General features: G+C 58.6%; 1 protein-coding gene and 1 long non-coding RNA gene across 3 annotated transcripts; both read left to right on the top strand.

Annotated features, from left to right (window-relative positions):
• Positions 1 to 254: 254 nt before the first annotated feature.
• On the top strand, positions 255 to 9770 carry CB3H15orf39 (chromosome B3 C15orf39 homolog). 2 transcript variants are annotated; one of them, XM_030317666.1, is made up of 3 exons: positions 255 to 418; positions 3745 to 6474; positions 8428 to 9770. In XM_030317666.1, the coding sequence occupies exons 2-3, from the start codon at positions 3795 to 3797 to the stop codon at positions 8793 to 8795; spliced, it is 3048 nt and encodes a 1015-aa protein (XP_030173526.1). In that variant the 5' UTR covers positions 255 to 418; positions 3745 to 3794; the 3' UTR covers positions 8796 to 9770. The 2 variants fall into 2 exon arrangements, with proteins under 2 accessions (XP_030173526.1, XP_030173527.1); XM_030317667.1 differs by having other exon boundaries at positions 3745 to 6526; positions 8428 to 8509.
• A 6949-nt stretch (positions 9771 to 16719) lies between these two features.
• On the top strand, positions 16720 to 18056 carry LOC115515660. Its single transcript, XR_003969360.1, has 2 exons — positions 16720 to 16757; positions 17892 to 18056. It is a non-coding gene; the product is annotated as an uncharacterized LOC115515660 (long non-coding RNA).
• The last annotated feature ends 628 nt before the right edge of the window (positions 18057 to 18684 follow it).

Here is an 18684-nt window from a genome sequence, read left to right as displayed (position 1 = left end):
AATGATCTCACGGAGTGACTGCATGAAGGTGTGTGCTGGGCGCGCTGGGCAGCGGTTCGCGGAGTGCGGTGGATACAGACGGTGCACGGCACGCGAGGCCGGGGCCGGGTAGGGCTGGCCGCCCGAGGCCCTCCGCACCCCGGGCCCAGGGGAACGTGGGCTCCCAGAAGCGCTGCCGGGCTCAGCCTCCACCACGCGGGCCGCCCCGCCCCCGCTCCGCCCCCAGCCCGCCCCGCCCGGGACCGCAGACGGCGCCCAGCGGCGGCGCGAACGGCCGCGAGGAGGGTGGCTCCGAGCTCGGTGCTCACCGCGACTTCCCGCTCAGGGCCTGGCCCGACAAGGACCCGCGGCCTCCGCGGCGCTGGACGATGCGGTCGCGGCCCCGGGCAGCAGCGGCGGGAAGCCTGGCGCCCTGCAGGTACGAGCTCGCCCGCTCCGGCGCGGAAAGTTGGGCCGAGTTTGCGGGCAGCGCGTGGGGAAGGGGCGGGTGGCGCTGCCCTAGGGCGCCCCTACCGGCCGGCCGGCGCATGGAGCGCCCCAGGCCTGGGCAGAGGTGCGGCGGCTCCGGGCTGCAGCCGGCCCGGGGCTGGCGGGCTGAGGGGCAGGGGGCGGGCGGCTGCTCCGACTTTCCCCGAACTTCGAGGCTCCCGGGGCCCGGGAGCGCCCCGCAGCTCTGGCAGGGCTCTGGCGCCAGATCCGGCGAGGGGCCGGTGAGGAGCAGCTCTGGCAGGAGCCCTCGGGCCTCCCTCGGGGCCCCGCTCACGTGGACTGCCGGGGCGGAGATGAGGGGGCGGCGGGGGGCTGGGCCTGGGGGGCGGCGGGCGCGGAGGCGCCGTAGAGCCCTGGACGCGCCCTGCTGGGACGGGACGGCCCTGCGGTTTCCTCGCTACGGCTTGACTCACCCTCTGGCCGCAGCCCAGGCTGGCGGGATCGCCCCGAGGCGGTGGCTGCCCGAACTCTGCGGCCAGGCCGCCCCCTGCGCCTGACCTCCCGCCAGTCTTTGGGTGTAGGTCCGTGGGCATGGGTGCACGGGCCTTCTTGGGGTGCACACGTGTGCCGGGCCCCAGCGAGGGGAGAACGCAGTTCTGAAGGGGCGTGTGTGCAGATGTGGGCCGTGCACGTACTTGCAAGCACGGGTTTGCATGCGTGGCTGCGGCCTGTGTAACAGCCTGCTGGGGTGCACGTGCGCCCCAGCGCCAACGGGCAGAGCATGGGGACACGCGGAAGCCGCGGGGTCAGGCGCGGCGGCAGTCCCAAAGCCAGGTTGGCCGAGGGCCCCTGGCACCACGGTTATGGGCGGGGCAGGTAGAAGAAAGGTGGTGGAGGCTGATCCTGCGACCCTTCCCCCTCCCCTGGAGCCTGGGCCGCCCCAGGTTCATTTGTTCACGTCAGCAGGGCCCAGAGTCTCAGCTGGGGGAGGTGTGAGAACCCCGGGAAGGGCCTGGTTCAGCCCTCTAGGGGAGGCCAGACGCTGGTCATAGCCACGCAGGATCGCTGTCTTATTTCTGGTCTTTCCCACCGTCCACGGGCCTTCCGGAGAGCAGCTAGGAGATGGAAGAGGGAATTGCGCTCCAGATTCTGTTTGCTTCCTCTGATGCTTGGTCGGGGGGGGGGGGGGGGCCTTTTCCTTGTCCCTGCCCTAGGCCGTGGCTGAGGTTGATCCTCCCAGCCCAACTCTAACCTCAGTCAGCAGACAGCTTGGTGGCCCAAAAGATGATGTGACCCTGCTCCTTGTGGTCCTGCCCTTCTCCAAACAATCACTTGCCTCCTCAGTATGTGTGTGTGTGTGTGTGTGTGTGTGTGTGTGTGTGTGTGTGTGTGTGTCAGGGAAGAAGGCACCTACATTTTGGCTACTGTCTTGAGTGGGGAGGGGCCTTCTACTGGCAGGAGGTCAGGTCAGCCCCATACCCTTCATAGTCCTCCACTGACTCCTCAGAACCCTCATCTCTCCCCTAAAGACTCCCGAGGGTCCCCGGGGGGCTTTGCCTCTATTGGCTGAGTCCCAGGGTAGAGGGGAGGCTGTCTCAGGAAATCTCCAGGGCAAAGGGCACGCAATGGGCAGAGCCCAGGAGAGAAGGACTCCTGGGATTGGGGTGGGTGTGCAGCAGGCTCCAAGGGGCATGTGGGGGTGGTGAGACCAGAGCCAGCACTTAATTAATCCAGAGCTATCCTTGGGCGGGGAACGGAGGCTTAACACCCCCAACACGGTACAACTCCTTGTAAGGTTGCCGTGCAGCTGGTTGGGGTTTTCTCTCTGGGATGCAGATCTCTGTTATAGGGAATTGCTCTCAGTACCGTTGCCCTGACGCCCCTTCCTGTCTCCTAGGCTGGCCGGAGGTGTTGGGATTCTGGCCAGGAGATGAGCCAACTTTGTGAGAGTCCTGCCCGGCTTCCTTGGTGCAATTAAGCTAGGATAGGAGTGAGCATTGGCCCTCACACTACCCTTGGCTTTTCTTGCCCCCAAAATGTGCTGGTCTCACTCTGGGCCTGTGGCTGTCATTGGCCACTAGCCAGAAGGGAGGAGAGGGCTGGGAGAGAGGGCTGGCTTGGCTTGTTAGTGATAGAAACCTGTGGCACCTGAACCATGGCCTAATCATAACAAGAGTGAGCTGATTCATCGTTTCTAAGCCACCTGAGTGTTTCGGAGACCAGGGTACTAGGAGAGGTAGAGGCAGGGCAATGTGGCCTTAGAAGACTGACCTTAGATGACCCTTCACAGATCACTGCGTACGTGCTGCCTTGATGCTTGACCTCTCTGGGCCCGGCTCCCAATCCTTGCTTGGCCTTGCTTCAGGACTTTAGTCTTGTTCTGGCATTCAGTTTTTCTATCGGTACAGTGGGGGTGGTTGCCAGCTAGCACTCTGTGGCCCCTGGGGACTCCTTCCCTGGACAGTCACACCCTCCCACCTCCCTACCTGCTTGTCCCTGGTGCTGTGCTGCCCTCATGTGCCTTGGAATCCCCAACTGCAGCTTAGGGGCTGGGATGCACACAAGGCTGTCCTTCTGGACACTTTTGGGACCTTCCTGCTGGTGTCACAGCACCATCTACTGGACAGTCTTGGCTCTCCAGCTGGGGGCAGGGCCTGTACAAAGCTGTGCACCCCACTGCCTCTCCTGGGGGAATAGCCCTACCCTGTGAAACCAGGCCCAGTGTCTGTGTCACTCTGGGCTGAGGGACCTGGGTTCCAGGCTTAGCTCTGACATTTTTGATAAGACTGGTAGGTCAGAGAGTGAGAGCTGAAGAGTGTCTCAGGAAGTCTGAATTCACAGACAATGTCCAATTCCGCATCTTGGCTGCAGTGGGCACCTTGAGAACCCTATAGCATCTGCAGTGAGAGCTATAGTGGGAGGTAGGAAGCCTACCTACCTCTTGTCCCATCTCCTTTATCAGTGACGTTGGGATGAATGCGTTTCATCCCAATATGGGGAACGGGGGTAGCCAAGTGAGCTGATCCTCAGACTGTGCTCTGTAAAGTCTGAAACCCCAAGAAAGGGGTCTTGGGAGTCATGTGGAGAGAAGCTGAACAGAAGGAGGCTCCTGGGATGGGGGTGGGGAGTATACATTGGAAATCTCTGTGTTGTATGACTCATGCGTTCATTCATTCATAGTCTTTATCGAGCATCTACTAAGTGCCAAGTTCTTAGGTGTGGCAACAAGCCAGTGAGAGCAGCAGTCCTCCGTTGCTTGTCTGGAACCCGTTCTGACAGCCCCTCCCTTTCTCTCTTTCTCTCTCTCTCCCCCAGGTCAGCAGTTGAGTAGCTGGGGCCTCTGAGGGCTTGAAGCCTTCACAGTGATGGCGGAGAAGCGGCCATTGGGGACCCTGGGGCCTGTGGTATATGGCAAGCTCCCCCGCCTAGAGGCAGACTCCGGACCCGGGCACAGCCTGCCCCCCTCTGCTGGTAACCAGGACCCCTGCAGCTACAAGGGTGCCTACTTTTCCTGCCCTATGGGGGGTGCTCCCAAGGCAGGGTCTGAGCGGTTGGCATCCTGGACCCCATACCCACCCTTGTACCCTACCAGTGTGGCAGGACCCCCTCTTCGGACAGACAACCTATTGACCAGCTGCCTGCTCTACCGCCCGCCAGCAGAAAGCTCTGAGAAGGTGCAGGACTCTGGCCCCGTTGAGCTCCTGCCCTTCGGTCCCCAGTCTCATTCCTACCCAGGCCCACCGTTGGCGGCCCCCAAACCTGTCTACCGCAGCCCTCTGTGTTACGGGCTCTCGACTTGCCTGGGCGAAGGGGCGGTGAAGAGGCCACTGGATGTTGATTGGACAATGGTGACTGGACCCCTGTTACCCCCGGCTGACCCGCCTTGTTCACTGACCCCAACTCCTGGCAAGAGCCAGTCTCTGGATGGCACCTTCTTGCGCGGGGTGCCGGCTGGGGGATCCGGCAAAAACTCCGTGGGCTTCTCCCCGTGTCAGGCATTCCTGGAGAAGTATCGGACCATCCACAGCACAGGCTTCCTAGCCTCCAAGTATGCGGGTCCTTACTCTGGGGACCCCAAGCAGGCATTGTCTGAGGGACCCCCAAGTCCTTGGACCCAGCTGGCCCAACCCTTGGGGCCAGCCTGCCAGGATACGGTGCCCACCCACTACCCGCTCCCTCACCCTCACCCTCCGCAGGCCCTGCCTTGCCCACCAGCCTGTCGCCACCCAGACAAGCAGGGCAGCTACAGCTCAGTGCTCCCACTGCAGCCTCTGGGAGCCCACAAAGGGACTGGGTACCCAGCTGGTGGGCTGAGCAGCCCCTACCTGAGGCAGCAGGCAGCCCAGACACCCTATATGCCCCCAGTGGGCCTGGACACTTTTTCCTACCCCTCTGCCCCGCTCCCAGCACCCTCACCAGGCCTCAAGCTGGAGCCGCCTCTTGCTCCCCGGTGCCCGCTGGACTTTGCTCCCCAGACACTGGGCTTTCCTTATGCCCGGGATGACCTCTCTCTCTATGGGGCATCCCCAGGGCTCGGAGGGACGCCACCTTCCCAAAACAGTGTGCAGGCTGTGCCACAGCCCGGTGCCTTCCAGCGAGGATGCCAGCCTCTCCCTGCCAGCCAGCCATGCCCAGAGCCCGGAAGGCCTGCAGAGAAGCTGGTGCGGGAAGCGGAGGAGAAGATGTGGCTGCCCAGCTGCAGGAAAGAGCAGCTCCAGCCCCAGCTTGATGAACACCCTGGAGCGCCTATTGTCATCGAAGATAGTCCGGGCCCTCGCACCCCGCCGGCACTCCCAGCCTGTGCCCAGGAGCGCCAGTCTCTTCCACAGAATCAGGGTACGCTGCCACCCAGCTCTCCACCCATGCCTGTTATTGACAATGTCTTCAGCCTGGCCCCCTACCGTGACTATCTGGATGTGCAGGCACCTGAGGACGCGGCCGAGCCTGACTCAGCCCCTGCCCCCAGGGAGAGCCCTGCCAAAGGCTGTGGGGAGCCCCTGCCAGCCCGGGAGACCCCTTCGAAGGCACGATGCTCGCTTCGAGAGGAGGTGGCACTGGACTTAAGTGTGAAGAAGCCCATGGCAGAGGCTCCAGTCAGGGTTCCTAGTCCTGCAGCGCATGCCAAGCCCCCGGCCCTGGATGCCCCCGGTGTGGGAAACACGGTCTCGGATCTGCCTGACCTGGAAAAGGTAGTCCCAGAGGCACCCGGGGCGCCAGCGACTACAGAGGCCACCCCTAGGACCAACTTCCATAGCTCCGTGGCCTTCATGTTCCGAAAATTCAAGATCCTCCGGCCGGCACCCTTGCCTGCAGCCGTGGTCCCATCTGCGCCTACCCCGGCCCCTGCGTCTGCCCAGCCTGTACCCACGCCCACATCTGTGCCCCTTGGTCTACAGATTCTCAGCCAGCCCTTGCCCGTGGCCTGCTTCAACCTGGCGCTGCCCAGTCCTCCAGCTGTAGCCATGACGTCCCCGACCCCAGCCCCTGCTCCGGCTCCATCGCCGGCCCAGGCCCAGGCCCCGACTCCGGCTTCTACCCCCGCCACGGCGGACTCCCCAGAGCAACACTTTACAGGACTGCATGCGTCCCTGTGCGATGCCATCTCGGGCTCGGTGGCCCATTCCCCACCCGAGAAGCTGCGCGAGTGGCTCGAGATGGCCGGGCCTTGGGGCCGGGCAGCATGGCAGGACTGCCAGGGCGTGCAGGGGCTGCTGGGCAAGCTGCTGTCACAGCTGCAGAGCTTCGTGTGCACCCAGCAGTGCCCCTTCCCCCACGTGGTGCGGGCCGGTGCCATCTTCGTGCCCATCCACCTGGTGAAGGAGCGGCTCTTCCCACGGTTGCCCCCCGCTTCCGTGGACCATGTGTTGCAGGAGCACCGTGTGGAGCTGCGGCCCACCACGCTGTCAGAGGAGCGGGCGCTGCGCGAGCGGGCCCTGCATGGCTGTACCTCGCGCATGCTCAAGCTGCTGGCGCTGCGCCAGCTGCCCGACATCTACCCTGACCTGCTGGGCCTGCAGTGGCGTGACTGTGTGCGCCGCCAGCTGGGTGAGCATGGGGCAGCCCCAGTAGCCACCGGAGCTGTGTGAGCGAGTGACAGGTGTGTGGGCTGTGTGAATGGTCACGGCTAGGGGCTGAGGGATGCCTGGACCTTGGAAAGGGCAGGGAGGCCCAAGAACTCATGCTGGGGAGGGGGCTGGCCATCCAGGGTAGGCTCTGTGGACCCCCCACTCCCACCCCCCCCTCGCCCCAGCACCGAGAGCCTTCACAGCCTCCTCTGTAAGCCTCTGAGCATGCCAACCGCTCTGTCCCTATGGAAACTTTCTCGGCCTTCCCCGGTGCAGCACCTTCCCAGATTCCCTCCTCCTCCTCCTCTGCTGTGCCTTCTCTGGCTTTGGTGCAGGCTTCTCCTTTGGGTTCTAGGGCTCTGACCAGGCTGTGTTCTCTATCTGACGTCTTTCCCCACTGTGTCTGTGTCCCACCCGGCTTCCCTTCTGGGCTTGGGCCGCAAAGAACTGAATGCATGTTGGCCTGTTGCACCTGATGTCTGTCTGACCCTTAACTCCTCCCAGACCCACGCTCCTGAGCTTCCCCCTAAGTCCTCTGCCCCCCGCCTTCTCCATCTCAGTGAATGGCACCTCATCCCCGAAAGTGGGCAGGAATCCCCCATCCCCTCCAAAACACTGTTGCCTTTTGAATGTGTAGTGTTTCAGTCCTCCCGCGTATTTATGGGTAGTGCACCCATAAGTCGGAGCAGTGTTTTGTGGTTTGCTTTTCCCCTACTAAATGATGCCGTGTGCATATTGTTCTTCAGCTCACTCTTTTTGTGTCCTGGAGCATCATGTGCATTGGTGTGGGTAGCTTGGCCCCGCTCTCGGGAGCTGCTGTGGTGTTTCATGGTGTGTACACTCACTTCTTCGGCCAGGACTTTGGTGATGGTGCCAGGCGGTGTCCATCATGGCCTCTCCTGCATGTGGCATATTGAGGCCTGAGGCCTGTGACCCTCTCGGTAGTCTTTCTTCCCTTGCTGCTCCGCCATCCCTGCCACCAAGCCTGTGTCTGGGCTGTGTCTCCACAGGAACTGTTTCTTGTCCCCTTGCCATGATGGCAACCTTGGCCTGGGCCCTTACCTTGTCCAAGTTTCAGGTCAGGGTGGAGAAGACCCTGAGGCAATGAGGCACAAATGTGGAGCTTGGGCTCTGGGTGACAAGCATTGCTGTCCCCTGAGCACTTAAACAGTTGGGACATTTGCCCTAGTGGGTGCAAAGACCGTCTTGTTTCTGTACAATTGGGCTGTTAGGCCTAGAGAGGACAGGGCCATATTTCCTGGACAGCTTGCTGGGCAATGGGGCCTAGGCACTTCATAGTCCCTTCCTGCTCTGACTGAGCCTGCTGGAATCTGGGGCATAGCGCAGAGTTGACTGGGACCCAGCTTCCTGCCGCTGGCTGGATTTGGCATCCCAGTCCCCACTCCCTCCCTGGGCTGTGGGTCCTCCCCCGATCCTTGGGGGGGTTCACCCTTCTGTGGATGTCCTTAGTGTTACCCTGACAGCCTCCCTTACTAGTAGGTGTGTTCTTGGTCAGAAGCCCCCCCCTTCTGTCCCCTCTGCTGCTTCCTCCACTCCAAGCTCTGGGGTGGTATGATGGAAAGATGATGGTGCTGATGTATAGTAGGGCCCTCTCTCATACCTTAGTTTCCCTGCCTGTACAGGCCAGGGGTTCCTGGCCTGTTGGCCCCTTTCCTTTTGTTCTTGCACCAGACACTTCTCCTGAGCAGTACCCTCATCAGACAGAGCTCTGGTATCACCAGGGGAGAATCACACCCTTTGGTTTGGTGGTCTGGCCTCCAGCACGTGTGGGGAAGGGTCATGATGTCTGTGACCCTGCTGGGGCCACCCAGGCCCGAGCAGAGCGGAACCACTGGTTTAGGTGGCTGGGAGGCCAGGAGATGGGACCTAAGGGTGTTGGGGTCTGCAGCCTGACTGTGTGTTCATTTTCCAGGTGACTTGGACACTGAGGCTGGATCTGTACCCTCCTCAGAACCCACCATGGCCAGAGATGAGCCAGAAAGCCCAACCCTGGCCTGGAAGTCACCTGCCCCCAAGGCCAGGAAGCCGGGGAGGAAGCCACCAACGCCTGGCCCGGAGAAAGCAGAGGCAAATGCTGGGGAAGGGTCCCGCGGTGCCTCACCTACCCCTGCCACCAGCGCCAGCCCACCTGGCCCCACACTAAGGGCTCGCTTCCGCAACCTGCTGGAAACTGCCTGGCTCAATGGCCTAGCACTGCCCACTTGGGGCCACAAGGCCTCAGGGCCGGATCGGCCCGTGCCCCACCCACAGGTGTTGGGTGGCCAGAGCCATCACCTGTAGCACTGGTTGCTGTTTGGACAGCTGCTGTGTGGGGGTCACTCTGTACCCTTATCTGGTAGGCCAGCGGCCCAGGGCGATCAGTGGATACACCCTTGGAGCTTCTCCAGCTCTTGCTGCCCCCACTGGGCTGGAGACCCTGCTTTTAACTTGAGGGCCTTCATTAGAAAGAACTACTTCCTGTTTTTTTCCTTAGAGAAAATGTGTGGGCTTTGGAGCTCAACAGACTTGGGCTTGAATCCTGGCTCCTGTGTTCCTTGCTGTGTAACCAGGCAAGTCACTTCCTTCCTTGAGCTCCCAGTTCTCCATTTGTAAGATAGGACAACGCAGCCTACCTCACAGGGTTGTTGTGGGGTGATGCCTGACACACACCCATTAGGGTTTGCTCTCTGCTCCCCCCCCAGGACTGGGGCCTAAATCCCAGCCGGGGCCTGGAGTAGGAGGCTAAGGCAAGCAGAACCTTCTTCTAGAAAGTCTTTGTGTGTCATGAGACTTGGTTATTGTACAGTGTGTATGACTTACACTTTCTAGAGTCATCCTCAGGAAAGCCTGGGGCTATACCCCCTCACTTGGTGTTGGGCCCTGACCCCCCAGCCTGGAGCACTCTGGGGAAGCCTGCTTCTTCCCTCCTGCACTACAGGGGGTGCAGGGATACAGCCTGGGGCTGTCATCTTTGTGTGTTTTCCCAAGAAGTTGTGTTTGCTAGAAGTCATGCAGCTGCAGGGACTCAGGGACTAGAAGAGACAGGCTGAATGACAGCTCAGTCCTGGGAGGTCTCTGAAGATATGGACTGGGGCCCCTGGCCCTCCCAAGCTAGAGCCCCATCCGTCATGCCTGCTATGAGTTACCTCCTTGCAGAGTGCTAACCTGAGCCAGAGGCTGGCAGGCTGAGCCCTTGGCCTGGCTAAGGTTTGTCATAAGGCTGTGGGCCCTGGAGGCAGGCCATTAAACATTAAAAGCAATTGGGTTGTTTTTGGACCTGGGGCCTGGCTGTGTGTTTGGCGGGGCGTCCACAGGTTTAATAGGCCATCATCAGGTGCCTAGTCCTTAGCAGTTCTCCCTGTTCCCAGCCCAGAAGGTGCCAAGGCTCTCTGGCACCACTGTGCTGGCTTGCTCTGGCCATGTGGGTCCTTGTCACACCCACTGGGCAGCCACTTCCTTGCTCAGGGAAAGCCCGTCCCCTTGTGGGTCCTGGTGGTTGTTCGTCTATAGCACACCACCCGGTGAGAAATGCTAGTCACCACACACCCCAGCACCAAGGACATGCCCACCAAGGTGTACTTCATCCTTCACACGTGAGCTGGTGTGGGGACACCCAGCACACCCTCCAGAGACCCTGCCTCTGCTGGGCTCTTCCTGCAGAGGTGCGTCCTCGGGGCTGCTGTGGTGGTGTCTCACTCCATCTAGACCGGAGGCTGGTCTACTAGGGCTGGTCAGACCTGCCAGTGTCAGTCCTAGTGTTGGTGAGTCTTTCCTGAGCCCGGCTACAGGATCCCTCCTGGCTCTGCTTTGCCCCAATGGCTGAGCCCAGGCCTGTTTGGTTAGGCTTCTCTCTGACTCGGGTGGCCTCACTAGGCAAGACGCTAGGTGCGTCTCTGGCCTCAGTTAATAAAAGGAAGATGGCACTCAGGTGAGCCTCCAGCTTGAGTGAGGCCCTGCCTCCTGGCTGCCCCACTTGGGGCTCTAACCCAGTACAAAAGGCTGAGGAGCCCAACCCGCTAGCTTTGCCACCTTCAAGGTAAGTGATGGGGCAGCTTTGTCTCGGAGCCGGTGTTTTGGAAGGAAGAGAGCAGAGCTATGCCTGACAAGGGGATTATGAAGAATCCCCCCCCTCCTTGGTAATCAGGTGCTTCCTGCTCTGCCTTGTTCTCACTAAAGGGGTTGCGGTGAAAGGGCTGGGTCTCCCTAAACCCCCACAGGGGAGATGGAGCAAGGCCCAACCCTCCTGCCTGAATGTGCCTCTTCTGACCCCACAGTCCCCCTCCTAGAGTAGTGTCTCCAGCCCATGGGCTACCCCCTAGCCCGGCCCGCTGCCCCTTCAGGCCCAGCCGCAGCTGAGGAAGGCTACAGGGACATCCCAGCCAGTGAGCACCAAGCCCTGCTGCAGGCTGATCTCTGCACTCCAGACCTCTTCCCAGGCAGTTCCTTCAGCCCCCAGCCCAGCCTAGTGCCCCAAGTCAGGGGAAGATCCTGCAGACCCCCTCCTATCTCTAGCAAGACAAGCCCCTGGACTGAGGCTGGCAGGGAGGTGGGCTCTTCAGGGACATTGTTGCCTCCATGGGGACCCTGACCCTGGGTGTTCTAGCTGCTGCCCCTCGGAGGTGTCTACATCTGTAGAGCGATCCATCCCATTTAACACTCCCATCCCAAACCCCCTGCCTCTGTCCCAGAGGGACCCAACTCCCAGGCTCTGTGTCTTCTTGAGGCAGTGAAAGCCTGGGCCCCTGGGAAGAGGGTGCTGGCTCCCTTGGAAGAACCTTGAGAGGCCCCTCCTATGATTACTATGACTGGCAGGGGGTCCCTTGCTTCTTTCTCCACTAGCCACCAGATCAAATCCTCTGTAGACCTCTTCTCAGATGGGGGTGATGGGGCCAGAGAACGCTCCACTCCTGCCTCTAGTTTAGAGCCTGGGACTCCAAGCTTGGCAACTGCTTCTCAGACCCTATAAACCTCCCAGACCCAAGCATCCTGTCAGAAGAGCCAAAGCTTCAGCTCAGCACAGAAGCTAGAGGCTCTGTCAGCCTCTGCCCTTCCATTGAAGTGTCCTTGGGTTTGGGCTTGCTTGCATCCACTCTGAGTGGGCAAGAGATCCTGAAGAAAGCCCCTACTCAGAGAGGCCTGGGTCCCCTGACAGACTTGGGCCCTGCCTGCCTCCTCTGTCCCTGGTGTGAGAGAGCCAGGGTTGCCCTCTCCAGCCTTCACTGCCGCCCCTCCACTTGCCACCTGCTGGCCCTGAGGACACACTAGGTGTTCCCAGCCCTGTCCACTACCAACCTACCACCCTTGGCATCACCAAGTCAGCAGGTGGCAAGGGTGTCCAACTGAAGGACTGGTCCTTGCCAGATCTGCCTGGCACTTCCCCAACACTGCCTTGCAACTCAGGGGCATCCTAGGACCCCAGCTTCTGGTAGCCTGGTCCTTTCCAGTTGTCAGCTTGGAGCCACCTTCTGGACCTGTGAATGCTGTTGCATCTGGAGTTAGCTTAGATCCCCCTCCTGGCAGCCTGGTCTCCCAGCTTTCCTCAGGACTGGTGAGGAGGCCTCTCCTGGCTCAGCTGATGCCATGCTCTGTACACCAGACTTGCTTTCCACGTAGTCCCAGCAGGTAGCCCTTTTCCCATGTGGCCCCTGCCATGTAGACCCTAAACCTCCAGCTGGGCCCACCCTTGCAGAGGAGGTACCCACGGCTTCTGTAACACTTTCGTGCTGGGCTCCATCCCAGGGACCTCTCGGGGGTCTGGTGCCATGGACCCGACACAGTCCAGGCCCCCTTCCTCCTCACACATCAGGGGCTCTTTGTCCACCGAGGCTCCTGACTGCTGCGAGACCCACACAAAGGCCTCAGAACCACAGGCCCCTTTCTGACTGATGGTCCTTCCACAGCCTGGATATTCAAGCCTCTGGGCAGAGGTTTAATGACCCCCAGCACATTCTTCTCAACCAGAGAAGCTACTTGGCACCAGGCCTTGGCTCTCTGGGCTGAGCTGGGTAGTGGGAGTGTCTCTGAGGCCACCTGGGCAGAGGGGCTCAGTCCTAAGCAACCAGCACTCACAACTCCCGCCATGTTCCTGTCAGCTCTCCTACCTTGGCTGCTGGGTTGCTATCCAATTCAGCCACTGGTCATGGAGAGACCACCTCAGGAACCCACAGCCAGCTGGGAGGGTTTCTGCACCCCTTTATATGGTGCCCACTTGGGTGGGAGGGGCTTTGGGATCTGTTGGGGGGCGTGGGCTACAGGTCCTCTCTTCTCCACCCCAGCTCAGAAGTCTGCCCCAGAGGATGGGACTGCCCCCCTCGCAGAGGTGATCTGAATCAGCCAGTCCCAGCCCTGCCTTCAAGTAGAGCCCGTCCAGGTTTGTTTTTCCAGCTGGCCAGCAGACCCAAAGTCCCAGTGATGTCTGGGTGGCCTATGTCCTATCCCACTGTGTCCCTTGCCCCTGGAGAGGAGTCTGGCTCCAGTCCTGGCCTGGAAACCGGATACCTTTGGGTTGGAGGCCACATCTGGCAGGTTCCAGTATAGCCTGCCATGGCCAGGGCAGGTACCATGTCTGAAGCCCCAGGCTTGCCTGCCAGGGCTCCCATGCTCCTCTCCACTTCCGTGCACATCATCTATGCACCGCTCCTGATGAATCCAGGCTCTGTCTGTGTTCACCAGCTCAGCTGGGAAGTTCCACTGACAGTAAGGAGAATAGTACCATCTGAATTGTTGACCAAGAAGGGATGGTTTGGAGATGGGTGGGAGAGGGGCTGTGGCACAATGTCTTTGAGCTCCTCTCTGCTTGCTCCTCTCTCCTTTTTCCTTGGCCCTCAAAGAAAGCAGTTTTCTCCATGTCTCCTACCCTGCCCCAAGCACACAACACTGCCCCTGGTCTTTCTTTCCCTAGAATGTCTCCTCCACCTCCCTGTGGGACTGACAGCTTTGTTTTGCCCTGGGATCCTTGTGAGATGTGGTTATCTCTGCTTTCCTCAACAAAGAGGGCCAACTGAGGCAGAGAGGTGGAAGCCCCCCCCCATGGCCCCAGCCCTTCTGTGGGTGGTCATGCCTAGTGGGTGCTAAGCTTAGAGGCCTCCCTCTTACCAGCCTTCTCTAGCTCAGGCACATGCTGTCCTCACACCCAGCTTCCTAAAAGAGTCTGTTTCTAGTAAGTCTTCTTGGCTCCATGAGGCTGGATGAGGCTCTAAGCCTGGGGTTAGGGCCCTGCCCTGTCTGCCTCTCAAGCCCCTTCCAGGCTAGGGAGAGACCTGGGCCTCCATTGCTGCTGATACCCACTAGCTGTGCCCTGTTCATGTCCGCTCCCTGCAGCGAGAGGTCGGTCTGGGTGCAGAGTCGGGTGGAGGCCTAGGGGTACTTTGTGCCCACTAGCTCATATCCGTGCCCTGTGGTAGCCAACATGTGCCAGCTCGTGGGCCTGGCCTCACTCAGCCCCAGTGGTGAATGAAAGGATGCTCACTATCTTCTAGAACATGCCCACCACACCTTTGTGCCTCCTGGATTCCTTGGCAGACCTGTTACCTACCCCTCTGACAGCCCTGAGGCCCAGCTCAAACCTTCCCTGCACACAAAAACTTTTACCTGAAAGGACATCCCCACCCCTACACCCCCTCACTTCAGAGATTTTGGTGGGAGTTCATGTTAGGGGTTGGATATTAGGGGGTAACATTTAAGAGTGGAGAGTAGGACCCAGATAGCTGTAATTCCCACAGGGCCAGGCTCTCATCTGCCGTGGCCTCTCCTTCCAGGACAGCTCAATGCCCTGCTTCCTTTGGTCTGGGGCTGGCTGGGAGCTATGGTTACCCTTGCTCAATTTGACTTCCAAGGCGGTACTGACATCCCTGTGAGACAGAGGGGAAGGCTGGCCTAGCAGGGGTTGTCAGGGGCACCACAGCCAAACAGGCCTTGGGTCTTGGCACAAGGTGGCCTAACACCCTTCTAGTTTTGTGCCCTGTAGGGTGTACCTGGAGCACCTGGAGCCCAAGAAGCTGCCCATCACCTTGGTGGTCCTGAGATCAACGCTCTGCCCATGATGAAGGCTGAATCTGCTGAGCAACCCAAAAGCAGGTGCTGTCCCTGCACCTTCCACAGCCCTGGTGTTGGGAGGGTGTTGTTCCTAGAGGCTTAGGGGATGGGAGCAGATCACAGATCGAGAGGACAGGGTATCTCCATAAGCTGTCATCTGGGCTCCTGGGTGGGACCTCTGAACCTGACCCTTCCCCTGTGAATCACATGGCTCCAAAAAAAAAAAAAAAAAAGAGGAATTGTCCAAGGTTTACCCTGCAGTGAGGGGCAGAGTGGGACCTTGGCTCTTCCTTACTCAGATACAGCTTTCTCACCCCTCTGCAGCCAACAGAGAAGATGGGTGGGCATGTCCAGCGAAGACTTCACCTTCATTTATATCTGGAAAGGGTAGGAGGGAATAGGGGGCTGGGGCTCTGCCTTCACTGCCACCTCTTCTTCCATTTGAGCACAGATGGCATCTGGGCAGTAGCTTGAGTGGCTTAGACCAGACAAGGCATCCCCCAGGTCCACAACCTGGCCTTGGGCAGAGTGCTTTTTTCTGTGTCTTGATCCAGAAGCCCAGGACTTTGAGTCTGTCTCACTAAAGGTCCTCAGGCCCCCAGACCCTGGGCATTCTCCTCTCCCAGCCCTGGAGGATCCCGGGGCATTGCCACCCCCATGGCTGCCACACCAAGACAGGCTTTGGCCACTGAAGTTTCCCCCTGGAGCCTCAAGCCATTGCCCTGCCATCTTCCAGCCCCTGGAGGGACACTCAGCCTGTAGCTCCTGGGCCCTGGACCAGACCTGCGGCTACCTCTGTCTTGTATGACTCATCTTGGCAGATTCAACACAGCATTGCCAGATGTGCTAGGCTGGGCTTGGCCCCTTCCCCACTGCATCTATTTGTAGAGGTTCAAGCAGGCTGTATTCTGAGGGTGGGGGTAGGGTCTGACTTAAATGGACAAGATGTCCCAGGACATCTGCTTAAGTTCTTGGCCCCTGTGGCCTCTTTTGGGCATGACGCCTTGTCATGTGTGGGTTCCTGCATATGGCCACAGGAGCCTCCCCTACCACCCTCCCTACCTCAGGCCAGTGTCAGGGCCCCTGTGCTTCCAGGCGGAAGCCCAAGTGCAGAGCCAGGCCTGGTGAATGGTCCCCAGGTGCTGACGGTGCTGAACAACCAGCCATGGGCCTGAGCTCTCTCACTGTGACTGGTGAGTGACACCCCCTCTTTCCCCACCCTGCTGTTCCTCCAAGGCCAGGTGTGGGCCCACCTGGCCTTTGTCTGCTTCTGGCCTCTCCTTTGCCTACCAGGCTCTCAGCTGAATGCAACAGTCTTGCCTATTCCCTTGACTGTCCTCAATAGGAAACTTATAGAGCTACTCAGACATTATGTCTGTTGTCTGCCAGGCCCTTACAAGAGACATGGCCACCCTGGTAGGCCTAGGGCTAGCTTGAGGTACCCAGAGGTCATGCTCTCCTTCTGGGACCTAGCTCCAGTGGCTCCCAGAGACCCTTCCCCATCTGAGCAATGGCCTAGTGGGCAGCTACCACTTCTCCCATGCAGGGCACCTTGCAGGAGCAGGAGACAGGGGAGGAAGGTCAGGCAAGAGCTCTGTCCCTGCCTCCACCACTTAAGGTTCATTGGAGGTGAGGTGTCCATTCCTGCCTGCCTCCCGGCTCCCTGAGTTACAGGTTTCATCTTGAGGTTCCCAGTGAGTGTCAGGGGTGGGAGGGAGGTGAGCCTCAGCACTCCTCCCTGATCTTCAGGGCCTGGGCAACCACTGGCCCAAGAGAGCCTTGGTCAGCTGGTTTCCCCACTGCCATCTCCCAATACCTGGGGCTGCATGCTCTGTCCTCTGGGTGGGCAGAAGGAAGAAGCAGTATTCCTACCTTCCACGTTTAGGTCCTAGTAAAGCCCCTGCCATGGGGATGTGGTGGTCAAGAATGCAGGCTCTGGAGTCATTCACACAGCTGGGGTTTGAGCCCAGCCCTGTTACTTTGTGACTTTTTTTTTTAACGTTTATTCATTTTTTGATAGAGACAGAGCATGAGTGGAGGAGGGACAGAGAGAGAGGGAGACACAGAATCTGAAGCAGGCTCCAGGCTCTGAGCTGTCAGCACAGAGCCCGACGTGGGGCTCGAACTCAAAGACCGTGAGATCATGACCTGGGCTGAAGTTGGACGCCTTAACCGACTGAGCCACCCAGGCGCCCCACACTTTGTGACTTTAGACAAGTCACTTAACTCGTAAGCCTCCCTTTCTTCAGATGTTATATGGGGATAATAGCACCTGTTTCACAGGTACTTGATGAGCATCCGGTTGTTGGCAGGAATGGAGTCCAGAGGTGGTGACAGGCGGAGTGATTGAGGCCAGATTGCATGTCCGTCTCTCTGAACCTCTTATTCATCTGGAATAAGATGCGTGGCACTAGGGTTGCTGCGAGAATTGTCTGTGTGCTGCTCGTCATGGGCCCTGGGAAGTGATCCTGAAGCCCCATCCTGCCCACAGGAAAGACCTGCTTAGGAAAGACTCACTCATCTGTATGGGGGAGCGGGTATTCCCAGCCCAGGCCAGACCCCTCCACCATCCTGCTGACCCTGGTGGTGACCGTCCAGCCTGACGGCCATCTGGCTGACTCACCTCCCCGGGTGGACCCTTTCTCCTTCCATGTTGCAGGTTTATCTATCACCTCCAAAGAGGTCATGCCAGGCATGAGGGTTCTCCTCTTGTGCCCCCACCGAGGGTGTGTACTGTCTGAACTATATCTTCACGCAAGGCCTCACATGAGGCTTGACACAGCCTGTTTTGTAGAGGGCCAGAAAACAAAGCCCAAAGAGGGGAGGGGCTCAGCTCACCCTCAGGCTCTGTCCCTGTCCATCCCACTGCTTTGCTCCCAGGTCACCTACAAGGACTCCTATGGTAATGGAGGTGACTCAAGAGAACAGGGCTGCATAATCCTCCCTCCCTAGGACAAACCCTAATGGGGAAGTTTTAGATATCCTAACAGTCGGGGGAGTATTTCCCAGGGTACCCTCTTATACCCTGGCCTGCCCCGGCCCTTTTAGTCAGAAGTTGTGGGTACATGGAGAGTGGAGACTGGCTGAGGGTATGTGCATATATCAGGCTGGTCTTTGAGGGGCTGGGGTAGAACCTTGGGGGGCAGGGGCCCCTCGGGTATGAATGAAGGACAGAAGAACATGTCACCGACTGTAGTCAACCCGTATATGGTGACCTTCTTGCTGACCCTCTCTGGCATCTTGGTGTTGGCTGTCATCTTTGTCTAGGTCCTGGGCTCCTGGGGCACCTCATGGGGCCTGTTGGCTCTTCTGTAGGTGGGGAGCCTAAAGTAGGACTACACCTGAGTCTCTGTTTCCTTCCAGGTCACAAGTTCCAAGACCATCCCCCCTCTGCTGCCAAATCTCTCTTGTGTCCCAGTGGGCCCAGGAGCTGTTGGAGTTTTGTGAATCAAGGCCTTTTCCCACCTGGATGTCACCCAGGAGGTCACCAAACCTGCCTGCAGAGGGCATGATGCTATACATAGGAAACCCTAAAGACTCCATCAAAAAACTATTAGAATAAATGCATTCAGTAAAGTTGTAGGATACAAAATTAATATACAGACATCGGTTGCATTTCTATACGCCAATAGTGAAGTAGCAGAAAGAGAAATTAAGGAAACAATTTATGATTGCACCAAAAAGAATAAAAGACCTGGGAATGAACTTAACCCAGGAGAGGAAAGACCCATACTCCGAAAACCATAAAACACTGATGAAAGAAATGGAGGATGACACAAGTAGGAAATAGTCCATGCTCATGTATTGGAAAGACATTAGTCAAATACAGTTAAAGTGTCCATACTACCCAAAGCAATCTACAGATTCAGTGTAATCCCTAGAAAAATACCAATAGCACTTTTCACAGAGCTAGAACAAATACTTCTAACATTTGTATAGAACCACAAAAGGCCTTGAATAGCCAATGCAGTCCTGAGAAAGAACAAAGTGAGAGGTATCACAATTCCAGATTGTAAGATATACTACAAAGCTATAATAATCAAAGAGGTATGGTGCTGGCACAAAAATGGACACAAACATCAATGAAACAGAATAAAGAGCCCAGAAAGAAATCCACAATTCTATGGCCAGTTAATCTCTTACAAAGATGGTAAGA

Source organism: Lynx canadensis, chromosome B3, assembly GCF_007474595.2.
Source record: "Lynx canadensis isolate LIC74 chromosome B3, mLynCan4.pri.v2, whole genome shotgun sequence".
NCBI classification, from domain to species: Eukaryota; Metazoa; Chordata; class Mammalia; order Carnivora; family Felidae; genus Lynx; species Lynx canadensis.
Note: the sequence above shows the minus strand (reverse complement) of the source record. Positions and strands in the feature narration are given on the sequence as shown.